The following is a 19,195-nucleotide window of genomic DNA, read 5'->3' as shown; positions in this document are numbered from 1 at the left end:
TATCACGGCCTTTGTCCAGTTGTGGTGCACTGGTTGGAATGAGAAAAAACCTAATCATTTGAATTGATCCGCAGACGTGGTTCGATCCTGCGATGCAACCACAAGCCATTGCTCAACAGACTGATCTAAATCCCACCCCATGAATATGTAAAAAAATACAACACTTAAAAGGCCAGTTATGTATAAATTCTCCTTTCAAATGGCGGGAAGTGCAATACATGTATAATCTTCAGAATTTTGGGGATCAATGACATCTCTCCACCCCCACGCTTCCAGCATTGACAGATCCAGAGAGTGTGCCACTTAAGCAGGATTAAATGACATGAATAAAAAGCACACAATAAAATATACAGCAGAGAAACAAGTAGTATAGTAAGATATAACAAGATATAACAAGCAACTAGACGTTCTAAAACAATTATTTTATTATACAGTGTGTACATACATGTATAAATATATATGCTACCGGTATATTATTTAAATATAATTCATGTAGCAAATAAAAAGATAACACTGTATACAAATATCTGCTGGAGTTGAAAAAAATTAAATCTGTTTGAAACAAGCTTTGTATATTACCGGGGTAGTGTGTTTTAGACAAAACAGTTGCGTCTTGACAATTGTTGTGATTTCAGTTTGCAACAGAAATGAGCGACCATTGTTTAGGGGAGAGGCGTATGTTTGGCCGTTTGTTTATGGTGTGGGGATGTGGAGGGGGTAGTTTGGGCTAGCCGGCTATATTAAAAATGTAACTGAAAGAAAATACCTGAATACCTGAAAGCAGCTCAACTGATGCTATATTAGACATTGTTTATGAAAATGTTTGAAAATTGTTACTAAATCCACAAATATATACAAATAAAAATTGCCTCAAATATAGTAGCTACAAATGAAATCTTGAAAATATTTCACGTAAGATTTATCACCAAGGAACCCTTCTGATCACTGAAGTTAATAATATGGAAGATCTACAGGGTTTTTTTCAAAAGCATGCGAGGACATTAACTCGGAAGGCAGATCATATTTCAGCAAGCAAATGGATACGTATTCTGTTCTGGGAACACTTATTACCCAGGAGGCCATTCCATCTGACGACCACCTAACACGTGAAGGTGTAGATGGTTAATTGACTGTGCCCCATCTGGTCCATTGTTGATCACTGTAAGGCAAGGAAACAATGGATACACATTTACAAGTTATTAATTTCATGTCATGTTTATGTTCTAAGTGAAATATATTGATGTCCAAAAGAAACTTTACAAGGCTTGAAATTGTATTACAGAAAACCAACAAATGGTACAGTGGGATGTAAAAGTATTGTGAAGTTCAACATCTAAACGTCACAATGCACTTTGTGTTACATGCAAAGTGTGTGTAAGGTGGTTTCTAAAGTGGTTCTTCTCGATTAGCAACAATATTTATGGATGTAAAGTTTTTGTACATAGTTTAAATTGCAGTTGTCATGACTACAGTATTACATTACGTGCAGGGTCATACCTATGGAAGAGTCGGTGATCATTTTAGTTGGGTAAGTCTAAGAGAATGACAATGTGGGATGGCAAGTTTTTTTAATCCTTGTGAAGAAGAAGGAAATGTTTTATTTAATGACGCACTCAACACATTTTATTTACAGTTATATGGCATCAGACATATGGTTAAGGACCACACAGATATTGAGGGAGGAAACTCGCTGTTGCCACTTCATGGGCTACTCTTTTCGATTAGCAGCAAGGGATCTTTTATGTGCACCATCTCATAGACAGGATAGCACATACCATGGCCTTTGATGTACCAGTCGTGGTGCACTGGCTGGAGTGAGAAATAGCCCAATGGGCCCACTGACAGGGATCAATCCCAAACCGACCGCGCATCAAGCAAGGGCTTTGCCACTGAGCTACGTCTCGCCCTTAATCCTTGTGATGTTTCCAGATTTTGTTTTGCAAAAACTGACAATGATGCAAGAACAAAATTTCAAAAAACATGTGATAAAGTGTTTAAATAAATGCCAACCCCTTCCCCAGCCTGATGATTTTTTAAATAGGTATTAGACTTTTTCTAAGCAGCTAGTCCCCAGGGCCAATGGAAATATTTTTGAATTGCCACCCGAAATACTTTTTTCAAAAATATATTTGCCTGTAAGTCGATCTCGGTTATAAATCGAGTTCCTAATTTGAAGCCCTGAAAACCTAAAAAAAATTATTGACCCGTTTATAAGTCGACCCATGAAAAACAACTTATAAATATTGAAGTATTTCTTAATTTCAGCACATGAGAACAATAAATGGCTCATATGTACAATATTTGAACAAAAGAAAATTATTTTACAAACTTCGGTTTTCCCATTTTGTACATTGCAGTATTCAAATTAAACCACATAGCATCAAAACAAATATTCCCATTAAACCACATAGCATCAAAACAAATATTCCCATTAAACCACATAGCATCAAAACAAATATTCCCATAGCAGATAGTGAAAGCTGTTTGACTGTTATAGTATGGCACTGTACAGCATGGTTTTGTGCACAAACAACAACTTTATTTATCAACAGATCACTACGATAAAACTGAAAGTATAATCAGTTAATCACATTTTAATATATGTAAAGACGATAACTCTGTTTTGGAAAGTACACTGGTTTTCGTACCAAATGCCATGTGTCCCTTTGCCTTAGTGAACTGCAGAGACCAGTCTAAGCTATTTTTAGGGAAAGCTCATTAATATTCATGAAGTTAATCATCGACAAAAGATTGTTTGAATAACGATTAATACCAGTGACCAGATTTTAGAATAAACTCAGGCAACAGGCAGTTAGTATTGTTTACACTTAGCTATTAGAACTATGTGGACTGCCATCTTGGCATGTGAGTGAGATCGCACACCTTTTTTCATAACCAAAACTGGTCTAGTGCCCAAAAAATTAATTTGTCAAATTAACATATTTGAGTACAAATACAGGGCATAATTCAACAATAAAACTTGTAAAATCATCACTAAAACGTTAATATTTTTGGGTAAAATTTGTTAACTCTCTTGTAAGTCAACCCCCAAGTTATAAAATAATTTTTTGGTGAAACAAATTTGACTTATAGGCGAAGACATACGGTGGGTAAAATGCTTCCTTCAAGCCAGAACATTCCAATAAGTCTGGATGACTCTAAGATGAACCAGGATGATGAAGAAATAATTGGGGTTTTTTTTCCCTTAAACATTTTATTGTCAATACATTAGCAATTTCATTTCTTACCTAATCTGTAACCATTGTCAAGTTTTCTGTCTTTCGCTACTTTCCTTGCCACTAACAACAAGTGTCCCAGGAGCTGAAAGAAAAGATAGCATTTAGATTATGATGAAAGCCACCCATAGGCTCAACCAAAGCAATAGGAGTCGTAGAAAAAATAAAATATTCCTTAATCAACAAGAGTAGGCTTTGTGACAAGGTAAGGTAAAGGAGGTACAGATTTAATGTGCTAATGTTCATTGTTTTTATGCACACCCATCTTGGACCTATGAATCATAAGCAGATTACCTTTATTAACAATTTAGAAGATTGGAATGGAAAAAATGCATAGAAAATCTGACATCACGAAAAAGGTTGTCCATGATGTCATTCCAACACAGATATGAAAAGGTTATTCATCAGCTATTAGATGTCAAACATTATAACTCTAATATAAAGTTTTACAAGGATTTTGATATACCATCATGATGCACTAGTTGGAGGTAGGGTGGGGTCCACTGAGGGGATTCAATGCACTAAGCACCTCACGTGACAGCTCTACAGACAGTATTAAAATTTGAGGTATCGATATCAGTATTTTTGGGGTGATTTACCTCGGTATCGGTACGGTATTCGGTATTGACATGATACCGATATCAAGCGCTATTTTCGTTATACTTGGCTTTAAATGCATGCCTGTGTTATGGCTCACCCGCTAATTTCATCTAAATACAATTAAATTCCATACACAAGGCTCTTGTCTGATTTATACCAACCCATTTTGCGTTCGTTAGATATATTATTAGTGCTTTTCGGTAAATATTTTTCAATACCGAAATTTCTGTATTTTGAAATTTGCTTGTTAAGATAAATTGGTATTGACATAATACTGATACCGAATGGTATATACAGTATACCGCCCAGCTCTAATGTCCTTCTGCAACCCCACCACCTGACTCAACGAACAATGAATGAATGAATGAAAGAATAAATGTTTACCAGGGCTTCTAGATTATGGTAGCCCCACTCCCATGGCCAGCGATATTCAGTGTTGGGCTAGTAAATAACTACTTTTGCCATGCCCGACGGCTAGTGTATCTTTTTTGTCAAATGTTGCAGTTAAGTCTATTTTGTAAATATGAATATCCTGCCCCCACCCCACAACATTAGTGTTTTTAAGCTCTATTTCACTCTTTTGTAAAATTGTATTAACTTAAAGTAAAGTAGGGTTAGTGAATATTTAAAATCACTGACCCCATGGCAATTGGATTTTATAAAAATTCTAGAAGTCCTGCTCTTTACGGTCAAACCAGTAAAAAAAAAAATGCAACGGCTATTGGGTGTTAAACAGAGTAGGTCTACTTTACTTTGAACAGCCCATTTAAAAAAATTGTATCTCCATTATGCATGTACAACATAACTAACACTGCATGTGTTACCTGCTGGTCTTCGCACTCAGCATCACCTAATGTTGGGATAGGCTTCCGAGGAACCACAAGAAAATGAACAGGAGCTTGTGGGTCCACATCGTTAAAGGCAACACACTGAAATACATAATAAAATTCTGCCACTTTTAACTGTTAAAGACATCTGTATCCTTTTCAGATAAAATTTGTCTTTGAAGCATTTAATCATTAACAGTGATTACTGCTAACAACAGACGAAATACAGGGGACAATATTTCCAAATATTAGGTAACCGGAAGTCAGTTCACGTTAGTTTTACTTAGGTAACCGATTGTTCACTTACATGAATATAATTGTCGTAACTGATGAGTTAGGCCTACCTAATCCTAAAACACTTGAACTACGATTCTGTGCTACATTGGTGATTCAAAAACATAAACTGATTTTCATTTTCATTACTGATATATGGTACTTTTAATTTTAGAATGTAATTGTTCACCACGTAACCGATTGGCGGTTCTTGTGATTTTAAAGTTGCGTAACCGACACGCAGAAGAACAGTTCTCGTAAAATATTGTGCCCTGAAATATTACTTGCTATCTTTATAAAATGTTTTGCATTTGCAGGAAGAAATAATATTTTGCTTTCATTTAAAATATTTCGTTTCAGCAAAACTCTCATACACTGCCTAGGCCACCTATAATTTTCTACAGTTTACTGTCACCCCAAGTAATGCTGTCCAGAAGAATAAATAGATTAAACACAACAATCATAATCAATCAAGCATATATACACACATACACATACATACATACACACATACATACATACATACACACATACATACATACATATACACACACACACACACACACACATACATGTATATATCATAAAATATTTTAAGTATAAAATACATGTATATCTATTTTTAAAATCTGTATCATGCAAAATGTCAAAATAAATTTTTGTTAAATTAAATTAAATTATATATATATAAATAAAGAAGGAAATTGCTCTTGGCACTTTAATTTAAATGCAGTTCCTATTTAAAGTTACATTGTCTGGTTACCATATTATAACATCATGTACAAATATGAAATACAAGCACAAATGCACTTTTAAAAAACTTGTGTGCATGTGTTCACTATGAACGGAGTTCGTCAAAAGTATACGCTCGATTCATCGCCTGTACCGCCATTGCTCGGCAAAGCACAAGCATCAGCCTGTTGTCAGTTTCAGTTAACATGTGCGCTTGTGGATTTGAAATTGTAGGGTTCGTCTCAAAAAATGAAATGAGAAATCTTGCCCTGTACAAAGAAAGTTCGGTTAAGGATACGGTACTAGAGTCTTTCGTTAAAACCGGTTTGATCTTGACAACGTATTATCGACAATCGGACCTTCCTATTTCAGAATTAATATTTTATAAAGTGTTAGTAGAACTTTCAAAGTTTAGTTTAATACTGGCTCTAGTTTATATACTAGTAACACATTGATCATGTTTATATTTTAAAAATAAAATATACTAACGTAGACAATGAATGTTTTCATTTCTTAATTTTACGTGTTAAAATCGACAAATTCAAATAAATATTCTTTCGTTTTGAAAGGGTAAAGTTAGTTTGTTTTGTTTAACGACATCAATGTTAGAGCACTTTTTTCGAAATGTTGGGAAATTGAGTTTGAAAGTTTGAGGTGTTGGCATTACTAAATAAGCTTTTATTACAAGGCACCAGGTATATCATATGTATTTTTAACTTGAACACTGTCAATTGGGCATATAAAACTCGACAAAATATTAGTAAATACTCCAAAACAACCAAATAAGACTTTGAGATAGAACATAATAATTACAACAAATGAAACTTATGCAGTAAATTATACAGTTCTATCTGCTTTACAATATATTTGCCATAGGTTTCTTATAAAGTGGAATAGTCAATGAAAATTTCACATTTTCTTTATCCTGCAGCTTACAGTAAGTGAAAACATATTTGGTAAAGATCATATATACTTTAATAAATGATATCCATGTAACAAATAGAATTGTTTTGTTTTGGGTTTTTTAAATTTTGGCAATGCAAACTACAGCACTTAGTTATAACTCTGAAACGCATTAAATAAAATTAGTATTCTATTAAAACACGTGCTTTTAATAACTTGTAAAACAAAAACAAAAGGCCAACTTCTGGAAACTGTTTAACATTAATAGAGAAAACAGTAATTCCATTTTGTAATTTAGTTCGGTTTAATTTTCTTTTGAATGGTTCTGGTGTCCATCAGTCTATAACGTTTGACGTCAACAAAATAATGTTCGAATCTTAAATACAAAGGAAGCATACTACATTTAGAAAACCACCACAAAAAAAGAAGAAAAAACACATCCTTAAACACATTGCAGAAGAAATGGGATCCGATGGTAAACAACTACAACATGTACATGTAATCTCGACTGTAGTAAATAAGAGAATCATGATTTAGACGGTGGTAGGTACAATTGTAACTATAACTGTAAACGTAAATGTAACTGCAAACTTTAACTATAGCTTCATTTGCAACTGAAACTGCAACTGCAACTTTAGCTAAATGTACCTATAATTGTATCTGTAACTATACATGTAGAATGGACTGCATCCCAAGCTCTTCTCGGGTCTGGGTAAAACAAAGGAAATCTACAAGATTAGACTGTGAGAGAATGCTGTACCATATGCCGTCTCTGCTCCAAGATGAGTACCACTGCCACTGCCACTGCAGATGAAGGTAAAAAAAGAACTGAACCGCCTGGAGGAGCTAGATGTGATTCGTCCAGTGACCACACCAACAGACTGGTGCGCACCAATAGTAGTGGTGCCTAAAGAGAAGAAAGACACAATCCGCTGGTGTGTATATCTGACAAAGTTGAACGAGAGTGTCAAGCGAGAAAACTATCCTCTTCCTTCCACGGACCAGCTGTTGGCACAGCTTGCAGGAGCGACAGTGTTTACTAAGTTGGACTGTAATAGTGGTTTCCACCAAGTGCCATTAGATGAAGGTTCACAAGAGCTGACAACATTTATTACTCCATTTGGGTACTTTTGTTAAGTTGAACTGCATAGAGATATTAGTTTCAGTAGTTAGCCAGTTTCTTATCTGAACACTGCAGGTAGGACTGTTATTTGGAACACGAAAGAACAGTTAAGTCGGGAAGTATAAAATTAAGTTTAATCTTAAAGAAAGGGGGATGTAAGGTTAGAGAGCATCTAACATAGTTTAGGGATTTAATACAGAAGTACATACGGGGAGTTACCCCAGGCATGGAATGGTAGTCTTAGATATTAAACCTTGCAGCATACTAAAAGTGTCATGTTCTTATTGTTTATCGTTACAAGGACTTAGAACATGTACTCCCAGGTCAACCTAACACGATAGTTACTACTCCTGAAAATATCCCAAGTTGCTGATGTTTTTAGTAAAATACCTCCCAAGACAGCAACCTAGAAAATAAACGAGAATCAAGCACATTTGAACGAAGACAGAAAGAGGTTGGAGAGGGAAAAGAACAGAGAATTGTAAAAAATGGAGCAAGATAAAGTGAAATCAAACAGGACAGGACAACATGCTGAAAATACCCCCACCCCCACCCCCCTCCCAGATTTTAAAGAAAGAATATGGGTTATTTACAATATCTGCCTTATTCCTATCGATTTCTTATGAAACATTTGGTTCGGTTCAGTCATTTGGTAATGTCATAAGAAAGTGAATGCAGTATATATACTTGGAAATTGCAACAACAAAGAAAAAATCATTACACTTCCAATCAAGATGTACATGTAAACGTAAGCCGTTGTCTCATTATTGAGGCATGTGTGCAGAAAATTTTGACGGGAGTGGGGGTTTAGACTGGCTGACATCGAGGGTGCAACTGCCCAAGTTATTGGGGGGGGGGGGGGTTTGGAAAATTGTGAGAATCTATGTCCTAAAATGCAATTTCTTGCATTCTACAAGTAAAATTCATCATGACAAATGAATGTATACGCATATTAAAATAATACTAATAATTTGCTTCGAGCAGGTTGGGAAATGGGGGGGGGGGGGGTTGACCCCCAACCCACCACCCTGAACATGCCCCTATTGTTAGGTTTTTTTAATTCCCTTTTAAGATTTATGTATTTCTTATAATTTAGATGAACCAGTTGCCAAAGACAAATGTTTTATTTTTAAAATATGTTCTTATTTGATTCACAAAAGTTGTGTCAGTTACTTTTAGTGTTACGTCAGTTACCCATTGATAAAAAGTTAATAAAAAATTATTTGTAGAAAACTTATTTCTCTTGTTCTAGTGATCATAAATTACCTGTGCACTATGTACACACTTTTATATATATACCTGAAAACTTGATACTTCAGATTCAGAGAATTTTGGCACGTTCAAAGACATGTCAAATACAACTTACTTTTTTTTGTTGCGTCAGTTACCCACACTTCATTTGTGATTGTAGTTGTGCTAAGATTGTATGCAATGAAATTTTCTTTTGACATGACTTTATCACAAAATATTTATTTTGACAATCAAAAACATTCTTAAGAATTTTATTGAATACTTTAAACAAATAATAATAATCAAGACATTAAAAAATGTCTGAATGTTGTGTCAGTTACCGTGGAATTGCCCTACATTAACATCAGCATGGTACATGTTCTCATTTATAACTTGGTAGTAATTTTTAAGGCCTTGTTTAAATTTGTTATAGTTAGTTAATTAGCTATATGGTTAACATGTCAGCAAGATAAATTCATTGTAGAAGCATCACTCGGGGTAAATCAAGTTAAAATAAATAAATGAATGGACTACTTTACTTTGTCATCTTCATAGATGATGTCAGCAGGAATAGATTTGTCGATTATTTTGGAAAATATTGTTGGTTCTCCAAAATTCTTCTGAGCTGCCTTAGCTTTGCTTACTTCACTGTTGTCACCCGTCGACAAACCACAAGTCTGAAACAATATATAGATATTACGAACATTCAAAGAAATTATTTGTTTTAAATGGCTCCCCATAATCTGGAAAAAAAGTTTGCACATTGATTTATTAATCATCTGTTATTGGATGTCAAACATTTGTTAATTCTTTACATTAGAAGCAAAGGATCTTTTACATGCATCATACCAGACAGGATAGAACATACCACGGCCTTTGATATATCAGTGCTGGCGCACTGGCTGGAACGAAAAATAGCCCAATGTGCTACAGACAGGGATTGATCCTAGACCAACAGCACGTCAGGTGAGCCTTTACCCCTGGGCTACGTCCATCCCCAACCCCCATAATCTAAGTAAGGGGAGCAATTAATCACTCCCTTGAGGCAGGTTTGCTCTAACTCTTTTCAGTGCTAAGTGTAGGTTTGTTACCTGAGAAATACTTGTAACTCTTGAAGCCAGACCAACTGCAGTAAGGTATTTCAGCACTGTGCATACTGGGGTCCGATGAGAAAATATGCGACATGACCCCAACATTCTATGAAAAAAAAAAAAAAGTGTTAAACATTTTCTATTATTTACCTACATGCAGATACATTTATTATTTTGTGACAAATAAATTGATGGATGGCATTAGACAAGGGGAATAAGAAGTGAAATCTTGTGTTAAACAACAGTTACTTCCCTTAGAATTATTGGAACTTTTCTACTTCAATAATTACTAAACAAATGACACTAAGGTTTTTTTTTCCACATTTTTATTTTTAAAATGTACACACAAATTATCAACTAATACAACTGTTAAGATATAAAATAACATTTACATGAAATGAAATAAGCATAAACATTTGCATTTAACACATACTTTATTTTACCATAGGTCCACAAGATGGCGCTACTCGTGAACCTAATACTATTTACTAATTGACTTATTATAATTGGCTTATGGTGTTTTTAATTAACATTATTTTCAATTCATTTACAAGAGGTAGGCTAGTGATTCACAGTAGTTCTAAACATGAAAACAATTTAAACAAAATACACCATATAATACTTGACAGTGTGTTACATGATACGAGCATATAGAAATATAACATACTCTCTTGACATTTGACAAATATGTGGCATGGAATATCTAAGCAATAAAACATGCATATTATCACAATTATGTGTACATGTATACAATATACTCATAATAATATAGTTATGTCTTGTGTCATTCGTTGAATTATATACATGTTAGTCATAGGTACATAATTATTGTTGTTAGATACACATGTGTATTTCAAACATAATATCATGTATGCATTGTTTTTAATAACTAAAACCGGTTTCCTTTTTTTTCAGGGAGTGGGTGGGGTGGGGGTGGTTGTGTACGTTTATTGATTTTATAAGTAAGATTTCATTTGACAGATGTACGATTTTTAATATGCCAATTTGATATTCTGATTGATGCCAATCGTTTCATGATTCCCATTTAATATAAATTATACCACTTCGTGATTACAAATAATGAAAAAATATAATAATAATAATAATAATAATAATAATAATAATAATAATAATAATAATAATGTTATGAAATATCACAACGTAATAATAGGTTCCGTTTGTAGCGTTGCTTAAAGATAATAAAGGCGACGGCACCATTTTATCATTTATAATTTGACTTATTAACGGTTTGTGTTATCATAAACGATTATAAAAATATGCAATGTATACAAATATATTCATATATTCCAAAACAGTTACTAACAGATGAGCACACAAATAATGACATCACCTTTTAGAATATCCTCGTTGGTGGCGCCCTCTCGTGAGAAATAAACAACAAGGAAAAAATAATGGGAATGTTGTGTTCAATGTTGTGTTGTCTGCGATTGTTTTGATGATACAAAATGGTTGATTGAAATATGATAATAGCGACAATGATGGAAAAAGTACGATAATCAAGTAGAAATGACGACCACAACGCCTGCCAACAGATTCGCAGACTATTTCGTCATTTGTGGATTGGATGTGGCGTCAGGATTGGAACCCGACCGCTTGTCAGGTGCTTGTTTTGATAACCATCCGCCTATCATCCTGTGACAGCATGGGAGGGGTGGGGGTAGGTCAGGTGGTGGAGGCAGTCTTGAAATCTTTATATAGGAGATCATTTAGTTCAGAAAACTTTATTAATTTATTATTAAACATAAAGCTACAATATCTGTTTATTTTTTATTTTTTTATAAACATTTGTTATGGGGGAATGGCAAGAACTCTGCCTGGAATTAGTTTTCTAAAACAAGTTTCTAAATAGATCCCACTTTTGGTGTACTGTGTACAACATAACGAATTATAGTCTGTCCCATTGGGAACACCTTTTTTCATACTATGGAATTTACTACTAGTTACTTATTTCTAAGCCAATGGTTTTCTAAATTGCACACAAATAGTATTGTCAACGTCCCTAACTGAGTTATGCCTCAAATTCCGTTCATTTTGTTTTCTCGTGAACGGTTCGCGCAATCAACATCCGATTTGTTGTCATCGGCATGTCGTTTATTCAGGAGGTTTTTCTTCACAGTTCAGGAACATTTTCATAAACAATAATGTTCAGAAAAGTAAGTATCTAAATACAAAACTTTACAAATCCCTAACACCATTAATTTTACTAAGTCATTTTTGTTTATTCCTTAAAATTACCGATATCGGGTCCACATGACTCGTAGAAATTGACTTAAACTGGAGAAAGATGAATTAACATTCGGTGCATATCACATGATCTCACACATGCCACATCAACAAGGCCAAAGTATTAAAATTTTACGATTTTTAAGACCCCTGTTGTTAGAATTTGTTTTCAATTATTATATTCGATCTGCTGCAAAAGGTATGCTACATTTTTGTGCCTCTGTTGTAGTGAATAGTTTTTATAATCCATTCATAAAAATTGTAAATACTTTTAAGTGTATAAATTGTGTTAATTAAGAATCAATTTGTTAAAAAAATTACATTTTTTAACTATTCACTGGTATAAACGTATGCCTATCAGTAATGACATCAAGTGTTAGCGATGTGTGTTGATAAAACACGGACCGGACCACAACGCTTGACAAATTGAATTTTTCCTTTTAAAGACATATTAAACTAAGTGTTCGACAACTGTGCATAGTTAAGACACATATTTTTGTTCATATAGTGGCATTAAAAATGGAAAATGATGAATCGCACATGCGCGCTATGACACTTTTTGCAAACGCATGCACCTGAACGCAGTTAGAAACGTCGCACTCTTTCTTGTTTACCGGAGGGTGTTTCACTTTTCTTTACTAGAATATATTTGCTTTACGTCCACATTGTTGATTTTTCACGTTAATTGATTGCAATCTATTTTGTTTCATGTATCGTAGCTAAAAAATGTAGAATAGTATTTCCGTAAATATCTTATTCGTGTTTTTGTCGTTACTAAACTAAAAATTCCCAATACATATTTTTAATTACATCTGTTCGACTAAATTAATTTAACAGTGGTGTACTGCATCATTCATTGAGCAGAACAAATGTCCCCAAGTATGATTTACTCAAGGTAATTTTCCCAGTTCCATCAGACATGGGACCCTGGCAAAATATCCTGGATAAATTCCTGGGCAGTTTCCATAAAATTCACATGCTCACTCGCACTACACTTGTTAATTCTGCTAATAAAAGATAAAAAGACACTTCAAGACTTTTTATAAACAAGTAAGCACTGATATTAAATCTACTATAAACACATAATTCCAGAACAAATTGTTTGCTTGTAGTTTTTACCTCTTTTTCATTGATTCTAATTTTCACCCTAGAAACGACTAAGCCTTGTTATAAGGAAGTAGACAATTATTTGGATTGGATTATGGTTGGGTTGGATTTAGAACACAAAGTTCTGCATGTATACATAAACATTTAAGTGAAATATCAGTGTTGGCATTGGGTTAATTATCAGATATGAAAATCTGTTGGGTTTAATAGGGTACATACATGTATCTATTACTTAAGCAGCTGAGGTACTCTCAGAATGCTGGTTTCCTTTGTACATTTAAAAAATTGTATTTCATGGCTCAAAATGTGGAGTAAAGTAATTCAAGTATGGCCTGTTGCTATTTTTTAAAAGTAGCAGTCTAAAAAGAAATATGTCATGCTTAGAAAATTAACATGGGCTATTGGAAATAAGACAGCACTGGGTGAGGGTTGGGATAGTGTGTGAAAATTTAAAACCTCTGAGGTATAAATGTATTTTAAAGCATTATGGAATTAAAATAAATAAAATAACTGGTTACTCTCTTAAATTATCAGCTTTATCCTCTGATGGTTAGAAGGGCAAGATAAAGCTGATATCTTAAAGACAATAACCAGTTCTTTTATTTATTCTGCAATCCATATAAAACTAGAAATTAATTAACTGAACCATTTGTTTCTTCTCGTTCTTCGTTAGTCAAATCATCAGACCAGTCATTCCCATTACTCGATGGGTTCGACCAACCCTCCCCCCCCCCCCCTCCGAAATCGCTTTTTTTATAATTTAATATATCTGACATTGATATCTGACATTATTATATTTACTCAACATAGAAATATATGCCCAATATCTCTGCAATCTATTTTGGAACCCCCCTTTTCAAAATCCTATGTATTGGAACCCCCCTTTTCAAAATCCTATGTACGCCCATGTCATTAGTTAGTGACTGTTCCATGCAGTTTTGTGGCGAGTGTTGTGTAACCATTTTATTTTATAACTACCATTTTTCAGAGTAGTGGTACATGTTGAATGCCTTATTATACTCGTACACCAAAACCAAATAGTTGTTAAATAATAAGAATTTATTTCTTATTTTTAAATTAAAAATTGTCTGCAAAGCAGTTTTAAAAATCAAAAATAATGATCTGAAAATAAAAGAATAAGTACATGTAATTATGAATGTTCAATATAACATTTCTTTTCTGACCATAACTAGTGTAATTAAAGTAGTTCTGTCAGTGACTGAAAATTTATATGCAAATTTATCTAATCCTCATATCTTGACAATATACATATAGTGACCTGTGAATTTATATTTCACCTGCTTCCAGATCTAAAAAGTAGATTTTTTTCAAGTGGATTGCCAGGATTAATTTCGCTTTATTAATTTTGAGCCAATTGGTTCAGCCAATTTTCATATATATATGGATTATTTTCCTGAAAACTGTAAATATTGTTAATTTAAGGAATATTTTATTAGCCAAAGACTAAATATAGTAGCCACCTGGAGCAGAGCCTTGGATTTATGCATACATTTATCCATATAATTGAATCTGCACTCAAGGTCAGAGTGGCTTTGAAAAAACAACTAGGAAAAAAAGAGCTTAGTTATACATGTACATATGGTCATTTGTACGGTAGGTCTAAAGTACAAGTACTGATATAGCATGTACAAAAACATGTACATGTGGGTGAGCATTTTGGCAAACTAAGATCTCTCTCTCTCTCTCTCTCTCTCTCTCCCCCCCCCCCCCCAAGTCTGACCTTGGCAGTCTGCCACTACATACATGCACATGACTGATCCCCCTGAAACACAACTCTGATTTCACGTACATGTTTTAACATAGGTTTTATACACGTCTTTATAGGCTGATGTTAAAAACCTGTCAAAACAGACATTCTTTGAGATGTGCTTGCTGAACTTTACAAACATTCTGTATGTGTGATTGTTTTGTGTGAGAATAGCTCAATTTCACCTGCTCTTTACATATGTATATATATATATATATATATATATATATATATGTAAATATGTTTGCATATATGAAATGTATCTGTCATGTAAATGTAAAATGTTATTAAAAGATTGTTAACAGTACTCATAATGGGTCATTGTAAGCAGGCGGATACGATATAACATAAACATAATATATGAAATAAGCATTTTTTGCTGACCAACTCAGTTTGTAGTAGTTTAATGCTTTTTATATATTGTGTTGTTGGTCCTTGTTTTGTAGTGTGTACTCATTTGTTGACCTTGGGCACAATAAGTGGCATGATCTGACTTGTTAAAATTGTACCTTGATGAGTGCTTGATGCTGATTGATAATGCAGTTATTAAATAAGTAATATACAGTGAAACCCCACCTAACGACCACTGCAGTATTAAGACCACTCTGTTATTAAGACCACTTTTTTAAAGACCGGAATATTTCCTTATTATTTTATAGGTAAAACTACCCTGGTATTAAGACCACCCCACTATTGCTGATTACGACCAGTAAAGTCAGTCCCAATGGTCGTTTTTGGTGTATTTCCACCCTGTCAAAGCGACCATATTATAATAGCAAATTTTCAGCATTTTTCGTTTACACAAGTGTTGAAAAGTCACACATTGACAAAGTGAACTTGTGCAGTTTGAGCAAGTTGTGTCAAAGCACTGAAAGCAAAACATGTTTTTCATATAATTCAACTAATTATTCAGTATTTATAAATTCATACTGACATTATTTCTTAATTCCATTTTAGTGCTCACTGTAAATAAATCAGATAAATGATATCTGCAATCTATTTCTTATATAATTTGGAATCAACTTACAAAGAGAGTAACCCTGTAATAAGACCACCCCACTAATAAGACCATATTTATTAAGCCCATGGGTGGTCTTAATAGCGGGGTTTCACTGTAATAATAATAATAAAATATATAATATGAAAAAGAGATTAAATTTTATTTTTTTATTTTAGATTATTATCTTAGATTATTAATATGTACAAATAGGTTAATTTGGCTACCAGTAAGCTAAAATAATATTAGTCAAAACATATTATATTATAATATATATATCCATTTCATGAACACAGGTATGCTGTATGCATAAGTAGTGTATACAACCAATGATGTCACTGATCAGGCATACATGATGTACAGTACTTTACTTGTACATAGAATACTCTAAATATAGCTTCCATTGAAATAATTGTATGCTGTAACTTTTAAGCACACACCATATATACATAAACCTTTATTACTTAATTGTTACTGTCATACACACACTTAAAGTATATTGTCGGTGTGCTCTCTACATAAGCACTATCAACAGGAAGCTAACATTGTCAGCACTGGACTGGTTAGAACACAGCAGGAAGCCAACACGTTAAATCATTGATCACAATGATACTGCAATACAACAACATCTAAACATGACAGAATAAAGTTTTTAAACTTTAAAATAATATTAAAATGTTTAATGGCAAAATATTTGTGTAATCCATAAAATATTAATTTAATGTATAAAAGTTGTGCCATGTGTTCATTGTACATGTATATTGTTTATGGTTTTTCATTTAACACATTTTATTACTTTACTTGACACGAAAGGTTACAATGACCAAAAACACCACAAATAAAACTGAAATATAATATTAATTTATTTTAAAATAATATTAGTCAAAACATATTATACTATAATAGACATACTTAAAATGAAAATTAATTTAACGGAACTACAATAACTATTAATAACTTAATAACTTTCTGTTTGGTGATGCAGTTTTAATAAAGATGTTTTGTAAATAGAAGAAAGCCCTGTGTGTATGTGTATGTGTGTGTGTGTGTGTACATATATGTGTGTTTGTGTGTGTGTGTGTGTGTACATATGTGTGTGTGTGTGTGTGTGTGTGTGTGTGTTTATGCAGTTATGTGTAGAAGCTAAGCAACAGAACAGTTCCTCATTATATGTTCCTAAAAGTTTTATTTACATTTCTATAATTTTTACCAGGTGACCACCTTCACTGCCCTCCCTTGGAGCGTCCATACAAGTCTAAAGTTCTTGCCCATTACCCCGAGTCTGTCTCATGGAACCCATTCGACAAAGATGCTGTTGGAATGGTAGGTTTAAAACAAAATTTTATTAACCAAATACTAAATGTTATAGCGATATTGTATGAAAAGTTAGAAGTTAATTTAGCAGGGTGAGCCGTGATTTCCATTTGCAATCTGGTTAATTTCTCTTAATATCTGTTTCAATGAAGGTGATGAGTTTCATTATCTTTTTATATGTTACAAATTACAAGAAATTGAAAACAGCACTGTGCTATCAGGGGACATTTTGTTCAGTATCCTGTTGCGATTCGTTACGTAAGTTTCAGAGATCACTACACAATGTTAAAATATTAAACTAGTTGCTAATCAATTTTCCTTTGACTAGAAATATCGCTAATCAAGATTTTGAAAACAAAATATTCCTTGGCTACCAGTCCTATATGTACACGGCGTAATGTGATTAAATTAAACAAACTCCACCTGTTAAAATTGTTGAAACATTTTATAAATTTTAACTATATGTTCTATTACTTACATGTGCATTCTAAAACTTTTATCTGTAGATGTATGTATATAGACTTACAACTCGTGCAGTCATGACAAATGTATGTAAATATATTTATTTGTTTCCTGTATATAATCCTTTGATGCTATTATTTAGTGCACTGTTTATATTCTGACCTGTTTTGCACTGGTTGTATCTTCATGATTACACGTTTTGACCTTTGTCATTTTTCTACATTCTGATGTATATGTTTGTTTATTTTCCAGCTCTGCTTCCCAAAAGGTTTGACGTTCAGAACCCAGAGACATGCTCGTGATGCCAAGTTCCACTCGTTCATCATCACCCGTGAAGACGGATCTCGCAATTTTGGTTCAGCCTACATTTTCTTTGAGGAGGTGACCAACAAACGAATATGTTCGGCCATGAAGACACTGCAGACCATGTATCTCCTGGACACGGGCCAGAGTCCGAAAGATTCCTCGCACTCTGACTCTGACGACAGCCCCATCATGATGAAAACGATAATTCCACAGGGAGAGGGCAAGAAGACTTTTGAGGCAGAAAAGGACAAACTGTATGTGACAAAGTGCATCTGTCTGATGACACAGTTACCATTCGTGAGAGCGTGTAGGAACTTTCTCAAACAGATGCATGAAGCTGTGGCGAAGTCACCTCAGCCGTCTCTGCCACTGGAGAGCTATATCTATAATGTACTGTACGACGTGCCGCTTCCTCCGCCAGGGAGAAGCATGAAGTTCTTTGGAGTGTCCAGCCCTATTGTTTGTCAAAGACCTGGTGAATAATTTTAAATATTTCATATACATTTTGTTTATGATAGTAAAGATTGGATTTAGTATTCTTTTTTGGGGTCAAAAATCTAGGGAATCATTTTTATTTTATTAGTCCCCTGCCAGTCCAACCAGAGTGGGCAATATGTTTCATCTCTGTCCTTCTATTTGTCCATCCATCTGTCCCACATTTAGTTTTTAGATGTTTTTTTCAGAATGCCTCAAGATATTGCACTGAAATTTCATGTCTAGCGTCATCATGTACTGTTACAGATCAAGTTTGACGTTCATGCCAATTTAAACATTTACAAGTTATGACTCTTGAACTTAGGAGATAAAAAAAATTGTGGGGCTTGGTAGGGGACATGTATTGCTTTAGCAATACTCTTAAAGGGACATACCCTAGTTTTTAAATACTAAGGCGTATTTTTTACTGTTACGCTGTTTTTGATAACTGAAATCATACTTTACTTACATTTTATGGTTTAGATTATCAATTTCCGTACATTGGAAC

General features: G+C 33.8%; 2 protein-coding genes across 6 annotated transcripts in view; one reads left to right on the top strand and one right to left on the bottom strand.

Moving 5' to 3' along the window:
- Window positions 1–407: 407 nt before the first annotated feature.
- On the bottom strand, window positions 408–10,484 carry LOC121372760 (uncharacterized HIT-like protein Synpcc7942_1390). The gene is made up of 6 exons (XM_041499279.1): window positions 10,449–10,484; window positions 10,016–10,121; window positions 9,464–9,601; window positions 4,661–4,765; window positions 3,249–3,321; window positions 408–1,159 (listed from the first exon to the last, which is right to left on the bottom strand). The coding sequence occupies exons 2-6, from the start codon at window positions 10,118–10,120 to the stop codon at window positions 1,068–1,070; spliced, it is 513 nt and encodes a 170-aa protein (XP_041355213.1). The 5' UTR covers window position 10,121; window positions 10,449–10,484; the 3' UTR covers window positions 408–1,067.
- A 920-nt stretch (window positions 10,485–11,404) lies between these two features.
- LOC121372759 (DENN domain-containing protein 5B-like) overlaps window positions 11,405–19,195 on the top strand; it is a 48,414-nt gene continuing 40,623 nt past the window's right edge. For all 5 annotated transcript variants that reach the window (XM_041499278.1, XM_041499276.1, XM_041499277.1 and 2 more), the window contains exons 1-3: window positions 11,405–11,636; window positions 17,345–17,454; window positions 18,160–18,688. In XM_041499278.1, coding sequence (XP_041355212.1) covers window positions 11,543–11,636; window positions 17,345–17,454; window positions 18,160–18,688 — 733 coding nt within the window. In that variant the 5' untranslated portion in view covers window positions 11,405–11,542. The remainder of the gene's footprint in view (window positions 11,637–17,344; window positions 17,455–18,159; window positions 18,689–19,195) is intronic.

This window comes from Gigantopelta aegis, chromosome 4 (genome assembly GCF_016097555.1).
Source record: "Gigantopelta aegis isolate Gae_Host chromosome 4, Gae_host_genome, whole genome shotgun sequence".
In the NCBI taxonomy this organism is placed as follows: Eukaryota; Metazoa; Mollusca; class Gastropoda; order Neomphalida; family Peltospiridae; genus Gigantopelta; species Gigantopelta aegis.
Note: the sequence above shows the minus strand (reverse complement) of the source record. Positions and strands in the feature narration are given on the sequence as shown.